Source organism: Anolis sagrei, chromosome 6, assembly GCF_037176765.1.
Source record: "Anolis sagrei isolate rAnoSag1 chromosome 6, rAnoSag1.mat, whole genome shotgun sequence".
NCBI classification, from domain to species: domain Eukaryota; kingdom Metazoa; phylum Chordata; class Lepidosauria; order Squamata; family Dactyloidae; genus Anolis; species Anolis sagrei.
This window is the reverse complement of record NC_090026.1, coordinates 44,804,245-44,823,385: the sequence shown is the minus strand read 5'-3', so window position 1 is coordinate 44,823,385 and position 19,141 is coordinate 44,804,245. Positions and strand designations below refer to the sequence as shown.

General features: G+C 42.4%; 1 protein-coding gene across 1 annotated transcript; it reads left to right on the top strand.

Moving 5' to 3' along the window:
- Positions 1-6,005: 6,005 nt before the first annotated feature.
- On the top strand, positions 6,006-14,238 carry KLHL11 (kelch like family member 11). Its single transcript, XM_060781144.2, has 2 exons — positions 6,006-6,539; positions 11,387-14,238. The coding sequence occupies exons 1-2, from the start codon at positions 6,037-6,039 to the stop codon at positions 12,966-12,968; spliced, it is 2,085 nt and encodes a 694-aa protein (XP_060637127.2). The 5' UTR covers positions 6,006-6,036; the 3' UTR covers positions 12,969-14,238.
- The last annotated feature ends 4,903 nt before the right edge of the window (positions 14,239-19,141 follow it).

Sequence of the window (19,141 nt, the reverse complement as noted above, 5' to 3'; positions counted from 1 at the left end):
CAGTAGGTTAAGTTGGTCATAGGGATTCTGTGTGCCCCGTTTGGTCCAGATCCGTCCTCGGTGGTGCTCACAGTGTCTCTGGTTGTAAGTGAACTACAACTCCCAGAAATGAAGTTCAGTTCCCCCCAAAGCCCTTTTGTATTTGAAAGGTCAGTGGTTCAAAACCGGGGAGTGGGGTGAGCTCCTGCCATTAGGCCCAGAGGAAGAAAAGGGAAGGAAAGAAGAAGAGGACAGTTCCATCTTGTCTCCTGCATATGTCATCAGTTGGAGACTCCTCCTCCCAGCACCAACCGCTATTCTGAGTCAAAGTGAAGACAGGGGAGGCCAGTGGACAATTCCATCTTGACTCCTGTGCTATGCTAATTTATAATATAATATAATATATTGTATATACATATAAGATTTATAATATTATCTATATATATATATAAATGTTCTGTGCATAATTAGTACCTTAAAAACAAAAGAACCAATGAACGAAATCACACCAAATTTGGCAACAAAACGTCTCACAACACAAGGAGTGACCTTCACTCAAAAAATGATTTTGTCATTTGGGTGTTGTAGTTGCTGGGATTTATAGTTCACTTATAAGCAAAGAGCATTCTGAACCCCACCAACGATGGAATTGAACCAAACTTGGCACTCAGTTCTCCCATGACCAACAGAAAATACTGGAAGGGTTTAGTGAGCATTGACCTTGAGTTTGGGAGTTGTAGTTCACCTATATCCAGAGATCACTGTGGACTCAAACAATGATGGATCGGGACCAAACTCTACACAAATACTCAGTATATCCAAATGTGAACACTGGTGGAGTTTGGGGAAAATAGAATCTCAACATTTGGGAGTTGTAGTTGCTGGAATTTATAGTTCACCTACAATCACAGAGCATTCTGAACCCCACCAACAATGGAATTGAACCAAACTTGGCACACAGCTCTCCCATGACCATCAGAGTGGGCCACAGTAATTTTACATGTAATATTTTATATTACATGTAAAATTACTAATAATATTACAATATAATTGTATAGTACAATATAGTGATGTATAGCGCTGATATTGTACTGTGGTCATGGTATAATGTACTGTGTATGTGTGTCTCTCTCTCGTAAGTTGCTCTGAGTCCCCTTCGGGGTGAGAAGGGCAGCATATAAATGTTGCAAATAAATAAATAAATAAAACATTGTAAAGTGTAACTAAGGCATATATATAAAAAGCTTTGGGTGGCACAGGGAGGGGTTAACTCTCCTGTGATGCTTGTTTTGCTGTCCGTGCCTTCACCTCACTTTCTGTCCCTGTGTGATAATTGGATTTCAACAAGAATGGTGTGTTGTGGAAATAAGGATTGATGAGAAAGCTTCATTGGAGACACCTTTTCCCTATGATAACTCTTCCACAAGTGAATTTCCCTTCAGAGGTGTAGATTTCTCTCACTTCCTGTTGTCTCAGACCCATTCCTAACTTTGTAAGTCAGATGTTTGTAATCCAGAGACTACCTGTACATAAAAGTCTCAAGTATGTCTGTTGGTTAATACCCCAAAGGCAGTTGCTAGGTGAATGGCCCTCTGATGTCACTGGGAAAGAAAGGTGATAAGTGTCTGAGGGGAAGGGAGCAGGGATGGAAAGAGTCTATCCTTTCTATCTTCAAGAAGGGAAAAAAGGACAACCCAACAATTACCATCTGGTCAGCCACATCGATACCAGGCAAAATTCTGGAAAAGATAATTCTGGAAATGGTCTGCAAACGAATGGTCTTCGAAACAAATGCAATAATCACTAATAGTCAACACGGATTTATCAAAAATAAGTCATTCCCGACTAATCTGATCTGCTTTTTTGATAGAGTTACAAGCTGGGTAGATGCAGGGAATGCCGTGGATGTAGCGTATCTAGACTTCAGTAAGTCCTTCGACAAGGTCCCCCATGACCTTCTGGCAAGCAAACTAGTCCAATGTGGGCTAGGCAAAACTACGGTTAGGAGGATCTGTAATTGGTTAAATGGACAAACCCAGAGGATGATTCTCCCCAATGGTTCCTCTTCATCCTGGAAAGAAGTGATGAGTGGAGTGCCATAAGCAGGGTTCGACCTGGGCCAGGTCCTGTTCAATATCTTTATTAATGACTTAGATGAAGGGTTAGAAGGCATGATCATCAAGTTTGCTGACGAGGCAGAAAAAAATGAAATGCTAAGTTACAGAATGGGGGACGCCTGGCTCGACAGCAGTATGTGTGAAAAAGATCTTGGAGTCCTCGTGGACAACAAGTTAAACACGAGCCAATAATGTCAAGCAGCAGCTAAAAAAGCCAATGGGATTTTGGCCTGCAAAAATAGTAGTATAGTGCCTAGATCCAGGGAAGTCATGCTACCCCTTTGTTCTCCCTTGGGCAGACCACATCTGAAATACTTGTGTCCAGTTCTGGGCATCACAATTGAAGGGAGATGTTGACAAGCTGGAATGTGTCCAGAGGAGGGCAACTCAATGATCAAGGGTCTGGAGAACAAGCCCTATGAGGAGCAGCTTAAAGAGCTGGACATGTTTAGCCTGAAGAAGAGAAGGCTGAGAGGAGACATGATAACCATGTATAAATATGTGAGGGGAAGTCATAGGGAGGAGGGAGCAGGCTTGTTTTCTGCCCTGGAGACTAGGACGCAGAACAATGGCTTCAAACTACAGGAAAGGAGATTCCACCTGAACATTAGGAAGAACTTCCTAACTGTGAGAGCTGTTCAGCAGTAGAACTCTCTGTCCCAGACTGTAATGGAGGCTTATTCTGTGGAGACTTTTAAACAGGCTGGATGGCCATCTGTTGGGGGTGCTTTGAATGTAAGATTCCTATTTCTTGGCAAGTGGTTGGACTGGATGGCCCATGAGGTCTCCTCCAATTCTGTGATTCTATGAGTCACAATGAGAGCTATGTTGCCATGGAGACATCTCAAAGCCGGAGAAGGGAGAAAGTAGGCAGGCAGGGGTCCCAAGTACATCTGGGCAAGGCCGGGTTTATATGGAAATGGAGCTAAAAATGAAGACAGTTGTCTGTCAGTTAACCAGGCTTTAGGATTTAACAATAAAACTTTCAGCATGTTTTCCTAGCAAAGAAGTGGTTAATGTAATGTCTTTGACAGGGGTATTATGCACTGCCAGTATAGGAACCATATGCAAAAGCTGAGCAGCCAGGCTTTGAAGCTGCAAGGCTATTTAATGCTAATCAGAGTGGCCAAAATTGCAACATTCACACCTGCCTCAAACAGACAAGAGTTCTTTCTCTCACCCTGGACATTTCACACAAAACCAAAGTACTCTTCCAGCAGTCACCAGCCAACCCCTCTCCAATGCCAGAATACAGCTTAATGGTGTAACATTAGAAAATGTTGATCATTTCTGCTACCTTGGCAGCCACCTCTCCACAAAAGTCAACATTGACACTGAAATACAACACTGCCTGAGCTCTGCGAGTGCAGCATTTTTCTTAATGAAGCAGAGAGTGTTTGAGGAACCGGGACATCCGTAGGGATACCAAGGTGCTTGTTTATAAAGCTATTGTCCTCCCAACCCTGTTTTACGCTTGTGAGACGTGAACTGTCTACAGACGTCACATGCAACTCCTGGAACAATTCCATCAGCGCTGCCTCCGGAAAATCCTGCAAATCTCTTGGGAAGACAAGCGAACAAGTGTCAGTGTGCTGGAAGAAGCAAAGACCACTAGCACTGAAGCGATTGTCCTCCGCCATCAACTCCGCTGGACCGGCCATGTTGTCCGGATGCCCGACAACTGTCTCTCAAAGCATTTGCTCTACTCCAAACTCAAGAACGGAAAACGAAATGTTGGCGGACAGGAAAAGAGATTTAAAGATGGGCTCAAAGCCAACCTTAAAAACTGGCATAGACACTGAGAACTGGGAAGTCCTGGCCCTTTTGCACTCCAGCTGAAGGTCAGCTGTGACCAGCAGTGCTGCAGAATTTGAAGAGGCACAAATGGAGGGTGAAAGAGAGAAACGTGCTAAGAGGAAGGCATATCAAGCCAACCCCGACCGGGACTGCCTTCCACCTGGAAACCAATGCCCTCACTGCGGAAGAAGATGCAGATCAAGAATAGGGCTCCACAGCCACCTACAGACTCACAAGAATTCTGATCCTGGAAGACTATCCTACTCGGCCAACAAGGGATCACTTAAAGAAAGTGTGCATAGGAATTCATTCATGTTTTTTTCAGATTATAATCCGGCCCGCCAACAGTTTGAGGGGCTGTGACCTGGCCCCCTGTTTAAAAAGTTTTAGGACCCCTGACCTAGAGCTTCAGAGAGCTTCTGTTCCATCTCAAAGCTCCCTGCTTGAGTGGTGATGGCACGATCATCAGCCTAGATCAGTGATGGGCAACCTTTAGAGCTTGGTGTGTCAAAATTCGCCAAAAACCAGAGCAGAATTTGGGTGGGATGTCAGTTCGAGAGAAAAAACATAATTTTGCAATATTTATAGTTTAAATAAGAAAAATGTATAATTCATGCTGAGTTATGGAGTAAACAATGCTCAAACGTGCATATGTTAAATTTGTAGAGCCCTTTACAAACTTAAGGATGGAATTAGTTTGGCTCTTATAAGGTGTACTTCTCTGTATGCGACCATTTGTGTCTGTGTGTCATCAAAAATAGCCATGTGTGTCAGTGCTGACACATGTGTCATAGGTTCACCATCATGGGCCTAGATGAAACTCTCTGCCCCTTCTGGCAGTGGCTGGTCATTTGTGTAGATGTTGAACATGGATGGAGCAAGCACGCTCCCCTGGGGCAGGCAGTTCTTCTGTTTCCGCCATCTGCTTCTCTGGAACTCAACAAAAAAGCTCCTGTTCTGTAGCAGGTTTCCTATGAGGCGGGTGAGGTGGTAGTCCTTTGTGATACTATACATTTTTCTCAGGAGGAGGCAGTGGTTTACACTATCACAGTGGTTCTCAACCTTGCTAATGCCGTGACCCCTTAATGCAGTTCCATATGTTGTGGTGACCCCCAACCATAATATTGTTTTTGTTGCTACTTGATACTTGTCATTTTGCTACTTTATAAATCGTAATGTAAATATCCGATATGCAGGATGTATTTTCATTCACTGAAATGGACTACCACCTCACCCGCCTCATAGGAAACTGGACTAAATTGAGCAGAAAAACCAATTATGCCCAAATCTGAATGCTAGTGGGGGTGGGGGAGGATTGATCTTGTAATTTGGGAGTTGTGGTTGCTGGGATTTATAGTTCACCTATAATCAAAGAACATTCTGAACTCCACCAATGATGGAATTGAACGGAACTTGGCACACAGAGCTCCCATGACGATTAGAAAACATTGGAAGGGTTTTGTGGGCATTGACCTTGAGATTGGGAGTTGTAGTTCACCTATATCCAGAGGAGTGCTGTGGATTCATGCAATGATGGATCTGGAGCAAACTTGGCATGAATACTCAATATGCCCAAATGTGAACACTGTGGAGTCTGGAGAAAATAGACCTTGACATTTGGGAGTTGTAGTTATTGGGATTTATAGTTCACTTACAATCAAAGAGCATTCTGAACTTGACCAACAATAGAATTGGGTCAAACTTCCCACACAGAATCCCAATGACCATAGAATCATAGAATCAAAGAGTTGGAAGAGACCTCATGGGCCATCCAGTCCAACCCCCTGCCAAGAAGCAGGAATATTGCATTCAAATCACCCCTGACGGATGGCCATCCAGCCTCTGTTTAATGGCCATCTGACCAACAGAAAATACTGTTTTCTGATGGTCTTTGGCGACCCCTTTGACACCCCCCCCCCACGACCCCCTCAGGGGTCCCGACCCCCAGGTTGAGAAATACTGCACTATCATAAACCGCTGACAGGTCTATGAAGACAAATCCATGGTAAACAATTGTGAGATTTTCAAGTGGGCCAGTTCCATCTTCTGTTTCCATAGCTCTACGTTTACGTCAGTGACGTCACTCGGGCGTCACCACGCCGAGGGAGCGCCTGTTGGAGTTGGTTGAGGGGGTAGAACCAAGATGGCGGCGGCTGGAGGCGGAGGGGACTTGGACGGCGGGGGGCACGGCGCTCCGGAGAGCGGCAGCGTCCTCGGCGCGGAAGGCGAGTCTGGGGCGGAGGCGGAGCCCGACTCGGAGGTCTTCTCCTGCGTGGCCCACTGCTCCGAGCTGGCCTGCCGGCAGAACGAGCAGCGACGCCTGGGCCTGTTCTGTGACGTCACGTTGGCCTTCGGCGGCGGCGGCGGGGAGAGCGGCGGAGTGGGCGGGGCCTCCCCGCGCGCGGACCCGCCCCCTCGCGAGTTCCGCGCGCACCGCTCCGTCCTGGCCGCCGCTACCGAGTACTTCGCGCCTCTGCTTTCCGGAGACTTCGCCGAGTCCCGCTCGGGCCGCGTAGAGCTGCGGAAATGGAGCTCCGAGGCCGGGCCGGATCCGGAGACGGTGGAAGCCGTCATCAGCTTCATGTACACGGGCCGAGTCCGCGTCAGCCCCGGCAACGTCCACGAGGTCCTAGAGCTGGCCGACAGGTGAGTTTGAGGGCACTGTGCAGGCAGTCCCGAAGTTACGAACAAGATAGGCTCTGTGGGTTTGTTCTTAAGTTGAGTTCTTAGTTGTAACTTTTGCAAGTGTAACGCTAGCCATATCTATCTATCAATCCTTGCATAGCATAGGGAAGAATTAACACCCCAAAAATCACAGAATAATAGAGTTGGGAGAGACCACATGGGTCATCTAGTCCAACCCCCTGCCAAGCAGGAAATGCACCATCAAAGTAATAATAATCTATATCAGGGATCCACAAACTTTTTAAACAGAAGGCCAGGTCACAGTTCCTCAAACTGTTGGAGGGCCGGATTATAATTTGAAAAAAAAACATGAATGAATTCCTATGCATGCCACATATCTTATTTGTAGTTCAAAAATCACTTAAAAACAATACAATAATTAAAATGAAGAACAATTTAACAAATATAAACTTATTAGTATCTCAATGGGAAGTATGGGCCTGCTTCTGGCTCATGAGATAGCATTGTTGTCATTGTTGTTGTGTGCTCTCAAGTCGTTTCAGACTTAGGTTGACCCTGAGCGAGGGCCGGGTAAATTTATTTATTTATTTATTTATTTACTTTGCTTGTATACCGCAGTTTCTCAGCCCGTAGGCAACTCAACGCGGTTCACAACAAGAGCAAAAAGACAATCATAACAACATACAATTTTAAAACCATTAACAGCATAGTATACAAAGTAATGACACATCAATAACAACACATTAACGTCTCGTACTAGAATCGTGATCCAATTCGTCGTCCATAATTCCGTTCCTATGTTCATTGTATTCATTGCACTATCCGAATGCCTGTTCAAACAGCCAGGTTTTTAGTTTTCTTCAAAACACCATTAATGTAGGAGCTGATCTAATGTCCATGGGAAGGGCGTTCCACAGCCGAGGGACCACCACAGAGAAGGCCCTGTCCCTCGTCTCCGCCAGCCGTGCTTGTGATGCAGGCGGGATCGAGAGCAGGGCCTCCCCAGAAGATCTTAGAGTCCTGGTGGGTTCGTAAGCAGAGATACGTTCAGATAGGTAACTTGGGCCCGAGTCGTTTAGGGCTTTATAGGCCAAAGCCAGCACTTTGAATTGAGCCCGGTAGCAAATCGGCAGCCGGTGGAGCTGGTGCAGCAGAGGAGTTGTATGCTCCCTGCGCTCCGCTCCTGTTAGTATCATGGCTGCCGAGCGTTGGACTAGTTGGAGCTTCCGAGCCGTCTTCAAAGGCAACCCCACGTAGAGAGCGTTGCAGTAGTCTAGACGGGATGTAACCAGAGCATGGACTACCGTGGCCAAGTCAGACTTCCCAAGGTACGGTTGCAGCTGGCGCACAAGCTTTAACTGTGTGAATGCTCCCCTGGTCACCGCTGAAACCTGGGGTTCCAGGCTCAGCTATGAGTCCAGGATCACACCCAAGCTGCGAACCTGCATCTTCAGGGGGAGTGCGACCCCATCTAACACAGGCCATGGAGGGCTGCATCCGGCCCCCGGGCCTTAGTTTGAGGACCCCTGATCTATATAAATAAAAATGTAATGTTAATTTGTGGGATTAACATAACTCATAAACCAATGGATGAATTGACACAAATTTGGACACAAGACACCTATCAGGCCAACGAGTGACCATCACTCATAAAAAACTGGAAAACACAGCAGAAGAGATGTTAAATGCCAAAAAACAAAAATTACATTACAACGCATGCACAAAACAACATATATATACACATACACAAATATATACACACACATATGCATACATAAAACACATATACAAAGACTGGGCCACAGAGGATGGCTAGTCTATATAAATTTAAAAATGTAATGTTCATTTGTGGGATTAACAGAACTCAAAAACCACTGGACGAATTGACATCAGATTTGGACACAAGACACCTAACAACCCAATGTATGCCCTTCACTCAAAAAAATGATTTTATCTTTTGGGAATTGTAGTTCTTGGGATTTAAAGTTCACCTACAATCAAAGCATTCTGAACTCCACCAATAATGGAATTGAACCAAAGGTGACACACGGGACTCCCATGACCAACAGAAAACACCAGAAGGGTTTGGTGGGCATTGACCTTGAGTTTGGGAGTTGTAGTTCACCTACATCCAGAGAGCACTGTGGACTCAAACAATGATGGATCTGGACCAAACTTGGCACAAATATTCCATATGCCCAAATATGAATACATATGGAGTTTGCGGGGAATAAAGATTGACATTTGGGAGTTGTAGTTACTGGGATTTACAGTTCACCTACAATCAAAGAGCATTCTGAATCCCACAAACAACAGAATTGGGGCAAACTTCTAACACAGAACCCTCATGACCAACAGAAAAGACTTAAGGCCATCCAGTCCAACTTTCTTCACCAGGGCAAGAAAATGTAATCAGAGCCCTCCTGACAAAGAGCCATCCAGCCATAAATATAGATAGATATATAGGTTTCACACACACACACAGATATAATATCATAGATTTGAAAGGGACCCCTACAGAATGACAGTTATATGTTGCATGTTCCAGAGTAGGCAAACCAGACACTCTCCACATCAACACTGACAAAGAAACAACAAGAAATACTGTTTACCCACAACCATAAATAAATTACATAGATTAGAAACCATTACTTTATTTGCCAGATCACCAGACTGGGCCACAACAACGCGTGACAAGGGACAGCTAGTCTATATAAATAAAAATGTAGTGTTCGTTTGTGGGATTAACATAACTCGAAAACCACTGGATGACACCAAATTTGGACACAATACACCTATCAGGCCAAATAGTGACTATCAGCCATAAAACACTGAAAAACACAGCAGAAGGGACTTAAAAAGCCAAAAAACAAAATATACATTGCAACATATGCACAAAACCACACACATATATATGCAAACACACATATACACAAATATATACACACGCAAAACACATACACAAATATATACACACACAAAACACAGCGACACGTGGCAGGAGATGGCTTACAATAAAGAAATGAATTCAATAAATGATAATACACATACAGTAATCACATATCAGTAAAAACAAAATGGCACAGTAGTGTTAACATAAATAAACAATATAAATGACTATTAAGCCCTGTAAAAACTCTGTGTGTGTGTATATAAAGGTAAAGTTTTCCCTTGACATTAAGTCTAGTTGTGTCCAGCTCTGGAGGTTGGTGGTCATCTCAATTTCTAAGCCGAAGAGCCAGCATTGTCCGTAGACACCTAGGTAATGTGGCTGGCATGACTACATGGAGCGTCATTACCTTCCCACAGAAGCAGTATCTATTGATCTACTCACATTTGCATGTTTTCAAATGTGACGCAGCTGGCTCGGAGTCAGCAGCATTAAGATCACTACTAACCAAAAGGTCATGAGTTCGAAGCCAGCCCAGGTCAGCATGAGCTTCCGACCAATTTGTGTAGCTTGCTGTTGACTTTTGGAGCCCGAAAGACAATTCCATCTGTCAAGTAGAAAATTTAGGTATCGCTTATGCGGGGAGGCTAATTTTCAACGCCATAAAAAAATCACCAGCAAGCATGCAAAGAATGAGGAAGTACTTCATCAGTGTCACAAATGGATGGTGAAGCGACAGCTCCCCTGGTAGTCAGAATACCCTCATGAAAAAGCTGGAATGTTAAATAGCCTCTGAGTATCTGTCTATATATGTTGTGTGTCTATGGCATTGAATGTTTGCCATGTATATGTACATTGTAATCCTCCCTGAGCCCCCTGCGGGGTGAGAAGGGCATAATATAAATACAAACAATAAATAAATAAATAGGCAGAGTCTGGGGCTAACAGTGGGAGCTCACTCCACTCTGCAGATTCAAACCTCCGATGTTCTGATCAGCAAGTTAAGCAGCTTAGTAGTTTAACCAGCAGCGCCACCGTGGTCCCAGTATATATATAGTATATACGTAAAGACCATTTAACACCAGGGTATCCAGCATTATAAATTATAGTCTTAATAACCCTTTAAAGTCCTATCCAATAGGGTGGTTGATGCTCTTAGCCATTATCAAAAGCCTGCTTAAATAGCCAGGTTTTCAGCTCCTTCCTAAAAGTTATAAGGGTAGGTGCTTATCTAATTTCCTTGGCCAGGGAATTCCAAAGTTCGGGGGCCACTGCCTAGAAGGCCCTCTCCCTTGTCCCCACCAACCTCTCCTGTGAGGGAGGTCGGATTGAGACCCCCGAGTGATCTTACCCCACTCTTTTCACCCTGAAGGGGACTCAGAGCGGCTTCCAAGTTGGCAATATTCAATTCCATACAAACAAATAAAAACAGTATTCACAAATATTAAAATTATTAAAAATTTAAAAATCATAGCACATTAATACATTACATTAATACATTATAATCAGCTATTAAAACCACACAAATCCGAAGTCATAGTCCAGGAGCCATTTCAATCATATTACGCTTACTTCATTTCCGCCTATTGTACTGATTATTCTCCAAAGGCTTGGTCCCAAAGCCAAGTTTTCAGTTTCTTTCTGAAGGTCAGGAGGGAGGGGGCTGATCTAATTTCACTGGGAAAATTATCCACCATTAGAGAAAGTCGTAAATGGAACTATACAAATAATCATGCATGTGATTTTGTAAACCTTACAGAAAGCTTTCTGTGTCAAATTGAATTATGGCTTTGTCTGGGTTGTTATTCTTTGATGTTGGACAATCAAACCAGATTTAAGAAGTTATTAGAAGGATAATGGCACTTGTTGCTTCTGTTTCCTTGCAGTGTGAAAAGCATGCTATAACTTGTTTCCAACCCTGTCTGTGGGCTGTCTCAGCTGTCTTCTTCTTTTGCAGGTTTTTACTGCTACGTTTGAAAGATTTCTGTGGGGAGTTCCTCAAGAAGAAGCTGAGTCTCTCCAATTCTGTGGCAATCCATAGCCTGGCTCACATGTACTCTTTAAACCAGTTGGCTTTAAAAGCTGCTGACATGATCAGGAGGAATTTCTACAAAGTCATTCAAGATGAGGAGTTCTACACGTTGCCATTCCACCTCATAAGAGACTGGCTTTCAGACATAGAAATCACTGTAGACTCAGAAGAAGTTCTCTTTGAGATGGTTGTAAAGTGGGTTCAAAGAAATCCTGATGAAAGAGAAAAGTACTTTGGGGAGCTCTTTAAGCTGCTCCGTTTATCACAAATGAAACCCACTTATTTGACCCGACATGTCAAATCTGAAAGGCTTGTTTGCAGCAATGAAATGTGCCTCAAACTTGTGTCAGAAGCAGTGGAAAGCCATGCACTCAGAGCTGAGAATTTGCTGTTAGGGACCCTCCAACAAGTGACTTCCTCCATAACCTCACTGCCTCGCTTTGGTCAAAACATGGATGTCATCATGGTCATTGGTGGCGTATCTGAGGGAGGTGACTACTTGAGCGAGTGTGTGGGGTATTTTATTGATGAAGATAGGTGGGTGAACTTACCACACATACACAATCATCTTGATGGACATGCTGTGGTAGTAACAGAATCCTATGTTTATGTAGCAGGTTCCATGGAGCCTGGCTTCGCCAAGACTGTGGAAAGGTACAACCCAAATCGAAATGTTTGGGAGCAGGTTTCTAATCTCATAACAAGAAAGCATTCTTTTGGACTCACAGAGGTAAAAGGGAACTTGTATAGCATAGGTGGGCATGGGAATTTTATTCCTGGGTTCAAAGATGTAGCAGTCTACCACCCAGATCAAGACAAGTGGCACAATTTGGAATCTGCACCAAAGATACTTCGGGATGTTAAAGTGATCACAGTAGATGACAGGTTTGTTTACATGGCTGCCCGCACACCTGTAGATGGGGATAATGAAGAGGGCTTAAGGAGTGTCATTGTTCGATACGATGCAGATGCAAGACAGTGGCAGGATTCTGAGTCTTTGCCTCTTCTTGACAACTACTGCTGCTTTCAGATGGCTGTGGCCAACACCAACTTTTACCACACCGCCTCATGCTGCCCCAGAAGTTATTCCCTGGATCATGAAGAGGTCAAGAGGAAGATCTCCGGTCAAGTATCTGATGACATTCTGGAAAGCTTGCCACCAGAGGTGCTTAGCATTGAGGGGGCAGCTGTCTGCTATTATAAAGATGATGTCTTCATCATAGGTGGGTGGAAAAATAGTGATGACACAGACAAACAATACAGGAAAGAGGCTTACCGCTATTGCGCAGAAAGGAAACGATGGCTGCTGCTCCCTCCTATGCCTCAGCCACGATGCCGTGCTACAGCCTGTCACGTAAGAATCCCCTTCCGGTCCTTGCATGGTACCCAGCGATATCCGATGCCACAAAACCTAATGTGGCAAAAGGACCGGATCCGGCAGATGCAAGAGATTCACCGTCATTCCTTAAGTTTGCGGAGAATGCCACGGTCTCAGATTGAGTGCTAACACAAATAAATGGAGTTTGAGAACGCCCTGTCTGCTCTGCCATGCAAAACATGGACTTTCAGTAGTAACCTGAGTTGCTCTGTTTAAGCAATGGTGATTGTTATAGGAGAGCTAGCCCTCTGGTAGTTAAAACAGTTTGCCAGGATTACAAGCACCACAGGAATACTTCAGGTATATTAGCCATAACATGAAGGTAGGCACACTTACAAAATCCCCAAAGCTTTTAGTTTTTACCGTGGATGAGATGCAAAGTCAAAATCTAGCAATTGTAGATGATATGTCCAGTAAGTATAGAAATCCAGCACAGTTTCTTCCCTCCTCTTCTCAGAAAATTCTGTATTAAGATATATTTGTTCTAGTCAGGGATGAAAGGATTTTCCCAAGTATTGGAGGCTCTCACTCGTCTTTAAAGTATTTATATTAAGCATGTGAAGAATTACATTTCTACTTGTTTTAAAAGATAGTTAATATAACACTTGTTTCAAAGTTGCTTTTTTAAAGGCTCTCTCTTTTTTTGCTTTTTTATTATTTTTTAAAATCTGCAGTTACTGTGAGTCTGCTTGTTTCTCGTTGAGTCATGTGCAATAGTTAAAGAATGAGCCCCTATATAATGAGGAGTAAAGCACAAACCTTTCAGAGAACTTCAAAACGTTCCATACTTATAAATATTTTATAGTTGTATTTATCTAGAATGCTTGTGTTTACAAAGAAGTTATTAGCAAAAGCAGAACTTTTTAATGGTTGGATACTTAGTCCTATCTTGAAAAGTGAGGATTTCACCACAATTAATTAAGGTGTCTTTCTACTTTGAAGTAGTCCCATTGATTTTTTTAAAAAGTTTACTGTGTAAATGGTTCTGGATTGTGGCCTTAAAAGAATGAATGGAAAGACCAAAAAGTTGAATACTACATAGCCAAATTAATAATTTGAAGGAATTAGGGATTCATTGATGCAGGGATGAAGCTGAATGCTTTGTGTTCAAGCAAGTAATAAGAGTAAATCCGACTAGGAAAAAAACCCACCCAACCTGCCTTTGACAATCAAATCTCTTTGCCTTTGTGGTATGCCATTCCTTTTTTGGACTTGTGTCTGAATACTTGACACTTTGGATAGAGCAGAAATTTTTGTCCATTTTAATAGCAAGGACTCCCATTTCTCTCAATGTTTTACTTGCCTTTTGGCAGCAATTTGGCATTCTTGGAGAGCAAGTTGTACTGGTAGGTGTCCTCTGTTGCCTTTCCCCCCTTAGTTCAGCAAGATCCTATTTTTCCAGAGTTTTCTTTGTACTGTTAAGCCTTCTCAGACATGCTGAACCTTGGTCAATCTTATGACAAAAAGGTCTGCGAGCCTGTGGACAATATTTAATAGGATATGGAGAGAAGGTAAAAATATTTTTGAGTAAGATAATTTTGAAATGTCACTTAATTCTTCTGCAGGCAGAAAAATTATATGGTAAAAGATTCATAAAACTCTTCCATTTAACCTAAGTTGATCCAAGAAAATTTTCATTTTATCTTTGAGAATTCTATCCCTTAAGTTTAGTATGCATCACATCTACCAATACATTAGTTTTCCAAGGCAATCTCTCAGAGGATTTCCCTTGGTTTCATCTGTGCGTTATTTGATCCCCTCCCCTGATTTTGATGTTCTTTTGTCAAATAGATTTTGATGATTTCTGTCCTCATATTGTTCACTTCACTAATTGCTCCAAGAGCCATTGTCCATATAGATTAGTCATTCTGTCCAGTACGAACAATTGGGGATAGGTGTGCTCTTCTCATACCACATCACACTGTGAAGGGAGTGGTGGTATTATAATGTATCTTTTGGGGGTGGGGGCAGCAGTAACAGATGAAGAATACCCAAAATATAATTTGATTCATCTATAAAGGAGCTTTCTATAAAGCAGTGGCTTTCAACCTGTGGATTCCCAGATGTTTTGGCCTTCAACTCCTATAAATCCTAACAGCTGGTAAACTGACTGTGATTTCTGGAAGTTGTAGGCCAAAACACCTGGGGACCCACAGGTTGAGAACCACTGCTATAAAGGATCTTGATGTTTTCTTTGCCTGGATTCTAGTCTTCCTACAATTACTTTCTCGCTCGTCCAATCTGTTGAGGTTTACATCTGGGTGCATCAAGAGATGAGACAGATTGAATTCACCTTATGAGAGATCTATATTGATCTCCATTATTATGAAAATTCATTATAGTAGTGGTGTTTCAAATAGCCAATATCAGTCTCTTAAATTTAGGAAAGCACTTAAGTTTTTTAGAAAATAAATATTACTTTAAGGACTGACTGTTCTTGTTTTCCAATTTAGCAAGAAGCCTAGTGTCTGAAATCTGGGGGTAAGTCTTTCAACTGCATGGATGTGCACAGGTTTTCTTGATTTGTATTTGTTCTCCTAATACTACCTTTTACAATATAAACTTGGGTTAGAAACTTGTGTGCATTAAATAACTGTCTAATTCAAGTTCACACTAATGCAGCCTCGTTAGTTAAGAAATCCACAAACACTTAACAACTCCAGAATAACCAATTGATTCACTCGAAGATATATTGTATGTATATAATCAGCCAGCCACATATGGAGAATACTGTATAAACACTTCAGAATGAACCTGTTGATAACCCACTGACACCGAAAATCCAAAGCTTTTAGGCTCTATACAGATTTACTCGAACCACTAGTAAGTGTTATAATTAAGGAAATAAAAACTTTAACATCAGTTTTGTTTGAAAAAAAAATAAGCTAGGGAGTGTCGTTTTCCGAATTTCCTACTGAGACCTCTCACAGCCTCAGAAATAGTAAAGTTCCATTGCAGAAAGCAAGGACAATTAAAGCTGTTTCAATTTGTAGTTTAAATGTGACCATACTTATCTTCGTAACTGAAAAGCTACACAAGTTTTGAGACTTCTTGAAATGTATGTTTGGCCTGCAGTGCAAAATGGTTGATAACCTACACGAATTAATATATTGACTGTATTGATTAGTATTAATTTGTGTACCTAAACAATGGTTCAATTTGGGTCGTCAGCGTTGCTTTTTAAAATTAACTTGTCAGCCACATTGGATGTTGCTTGTGAATGCGAGTCAGTTAATAGTATACAGATGTCTACATGCCTTGCTTGGAGATTTCTGTTTGCATGGAGAGTAAAGAGCACTCTAGAGAACAATCCCATTGTGCCACATGTAGTGTCAGATGTTGGAATTTCTTAATGTCAAGTCTCAATGTTAGACTACTAACCTGCTTCCCTATTGGGAGTGCCTCTCAGCTCTTGTTTATCACAGCCCTGTGCTGCATGCAAAAAGTCTTGTCTTGCTTTTGTCATGTCATTCCTTGTCAAAATAAAGCAGTCACCTGACAAAAGAAATCTTCAAATGGAACAACCAAACTATGTTCCCACATAGGAAAGGTTCACAACCGTAGGTTACATTCCTAAATATAGCTGAGAACTAGGGAACGTTTCAAAGCACTGTCTTAGATACTGTTTTACTGAAGTCAGTGGAACTTGCAAGAAAAGCTGCTAGTCTTAAAACAAGAGTACTGTTACCAGAAACACAAAAGGCTTCCAGGAAATTGTAGTTTCCAAAAACTGCACTAAATCTCAGCTATGATGGACTGCATGTTTCACACTGCTTTCCTCTCGTGACACTAGTGGAGTAGGCTAGATCTTTCGATGGTGCCTGAACTGACGCTGTTACTGAAGTAATACTGTCTATAGATTATCCATATGTGTCCATAATCTTCCTATTACTCAATGCAAATTTGTTTGTGTGTATGTGTGTGTTTCAGCAAGGGTCACCTTTAACCAATGAAGGTAACAAAGATACCAATACAATTTTATTCAGGTAATAACTGCAAAATTGCCACAGATAGCTACCACTGCAGCCTCTACCAAAGAGGACAAATTATACAAAAAAGGTACCCCTATTTGCAGTTGTTGGCCCATGTTCAGCAGGTTACACAGAATGTCATTGGTACCAGCACCTAGGATATTATGCAAGCATGAACTGTGCCAATTGCCTTTGCCCCTTCACAAGAGACGTATGGTACTGTAGCTGTTTAGATAAGAACAGAAGCAGCAAGGATACTTTTATAGTTTCCATACTTATCCAAGGCCCATGAGGGACTGATGTAAGATTTTGCCTCTTGCTCCAGTTCTTCATACTTACTAAGTTATTTCCAGAGAGGTGTAATATTCTCACACATGCAGGAAGGTTTGAAAAAAGACCAAAGCAATTAAAGAAATACCAGTCAAAGATGGAATAATGTTTTTCTCATTAATTGGAGGGGAAACACCAGGGTGATGACATTCATCACATCTTGTCAAATTAAGCTTTTAGCAGATCAGAACAAATCTTTCCCCTGTATTGTCGAAGGCTTTCATGGCCAGAAACGCTGGGTTGTTTTAGGTTTTTCGGGCTATATGATGATGTTCTAGAGCAGTGCTTCCCAACCTTGGGTCCCCAGATGTTTTTGGCCTACAACTCCCGGAAATCCCAGCCAGTTTACCAGCTGTTAGGATTTCTGGGAATTGTAGGCCAAAAACATCTGGGGACCCCAGGTTGAGAACCACTGTTCCACTGTTCTAGAGGCATTCTCTCCTGACGTTTCGCATGCATCTATGGCAAGCATCCTCATCTCACTACCTCTGAGGATGCTTGCCATAGATGCAGGCGAAACGTCAGGAAGGAATGCCTCTAGAATATGGCCATATAGCCCGAAAAAACCTACAACAACCCAAATCTTTCCCCTTTTTGAGCTCTAGTAACAAATGTGACAGTCTTGTGAGAGAGGCAAGGATTGCAGGAGAGGACAAGCAAGAGAAATGTTTATCGTCAAACACCACAGGTCAATAAAGAGGCAAACATTGTTCTGTCTATTGTCTGAGGCTTTCATGGCCGGAATCACTGGGTGGTTGTGGGTTTTTCAGGTTGTATGGCCAAGTTCTAAAAGCATTTTTTTCTTGACGTTTCACCTGCATCTGTGGCAAGCATCTTCTGAGGATGCTTGCCATAGATGCAGGTGGAACATCAGGAGAAAATGCTTCTAGAACATGGTCATACAACCCGAAGAACCCACAACAACCCACTGTTCTGTCAAGTGGAGAGCATGGAGAAATGCCAGGAATTGTATTTATACTGCTTTTGCTGTCTTTCTGCATACCTTTCAGCAGTTTGGAAGGTCTTCTCTTCAATCTCCTTGTGTCCTCTAGAAATAGCAAGGGGCCATTTCTAGAGGATACAAAGGAAATTTTACTTCCACTTCAAGGAGGGGAATAAAAATTAGATTTGGTGGTGAGTACAAGTAGAAGTTTGGCTGGGAGCTGATACTTCTTGCCACTCGCTTTTTGCCATCATAACATTCCAAAGCGTGCACCAAGATAAAATGGTGATATGCACATCATTGTTTCCTGCAGCTGCCCTAATTCTGAGACACTGGCCTCTGAGCCATCCTAGTTGTGTGGCAGTTTTTCCAGCACAACTTCCTGCCTCGCCTGAGCCTCAATAAGATAATATGAAATATAAGAGTTAGTTGATAATCCCAAGAAATCCTCACGGATCAGTTGATCTCTAATGCCCCTTTCTTTGCCCACTTCACCCCCAATTTGCCTTGTCTCTGTTGCTTGATAAATCGAGCAGCTTCATAGACTAAAATGAGACTTCCCTGCCTTCAGGTAGAATTGTCTTGAATAGTATGTCCCCAGAATCTATTTTAAAAACTTGCTATTCCATATATGCTATATTAAAGTTCTGTAACATTAAATGTAATTTCAATAAACATTTTATTTCTCTATTTCTGTCTTGCTTGGTTCATGTTATTGCTTCAGGTTGCATATGGATTTACTTCAGGGAAGAAGTTTTGAACAGCCCTGAGAATTTATATAATATCTGTCTTGTGATTTTATTTTCAGTTAAGAGTCAGGGGACTCTCTTACCACGATGAAGATGGCTTCTTCTTCTTAGTTTATATACCAGGTATAGTCACTACAGTTAGAACAACGAAATTAATTCTGCTGCTTGGCTTTTCATTTCAACCGACCTTCAGGCCGTATTCTGTTGACACACAAGTAGAAATTGTACCCTATAAGAATACAGTCAGCTGTAATGAAACAATTGGGGAAAGGCATTTATATGGAAAAAAAACAGATTTTCAAGTTTGTA

What these genes read in the sequence shown, in the direction of transcription:
- KLHL11 (XM_060781144.2), top strand. Translation starts at nt 6,037, where the DNA reads ATGGCGGCGGCTGGAGGCGGAGGGGACTTGGACGGCGGGGGGCACGGC. An exon ending in GTCCTAGAGCTGGCCGACAG is followed by an intron (nt 6,540 to 11,386) that starts GTGAGTTTGAGG and finishes CTTCTTTTGCAG; the next exon opens with GTTTTTACTGCTACGTTTGA.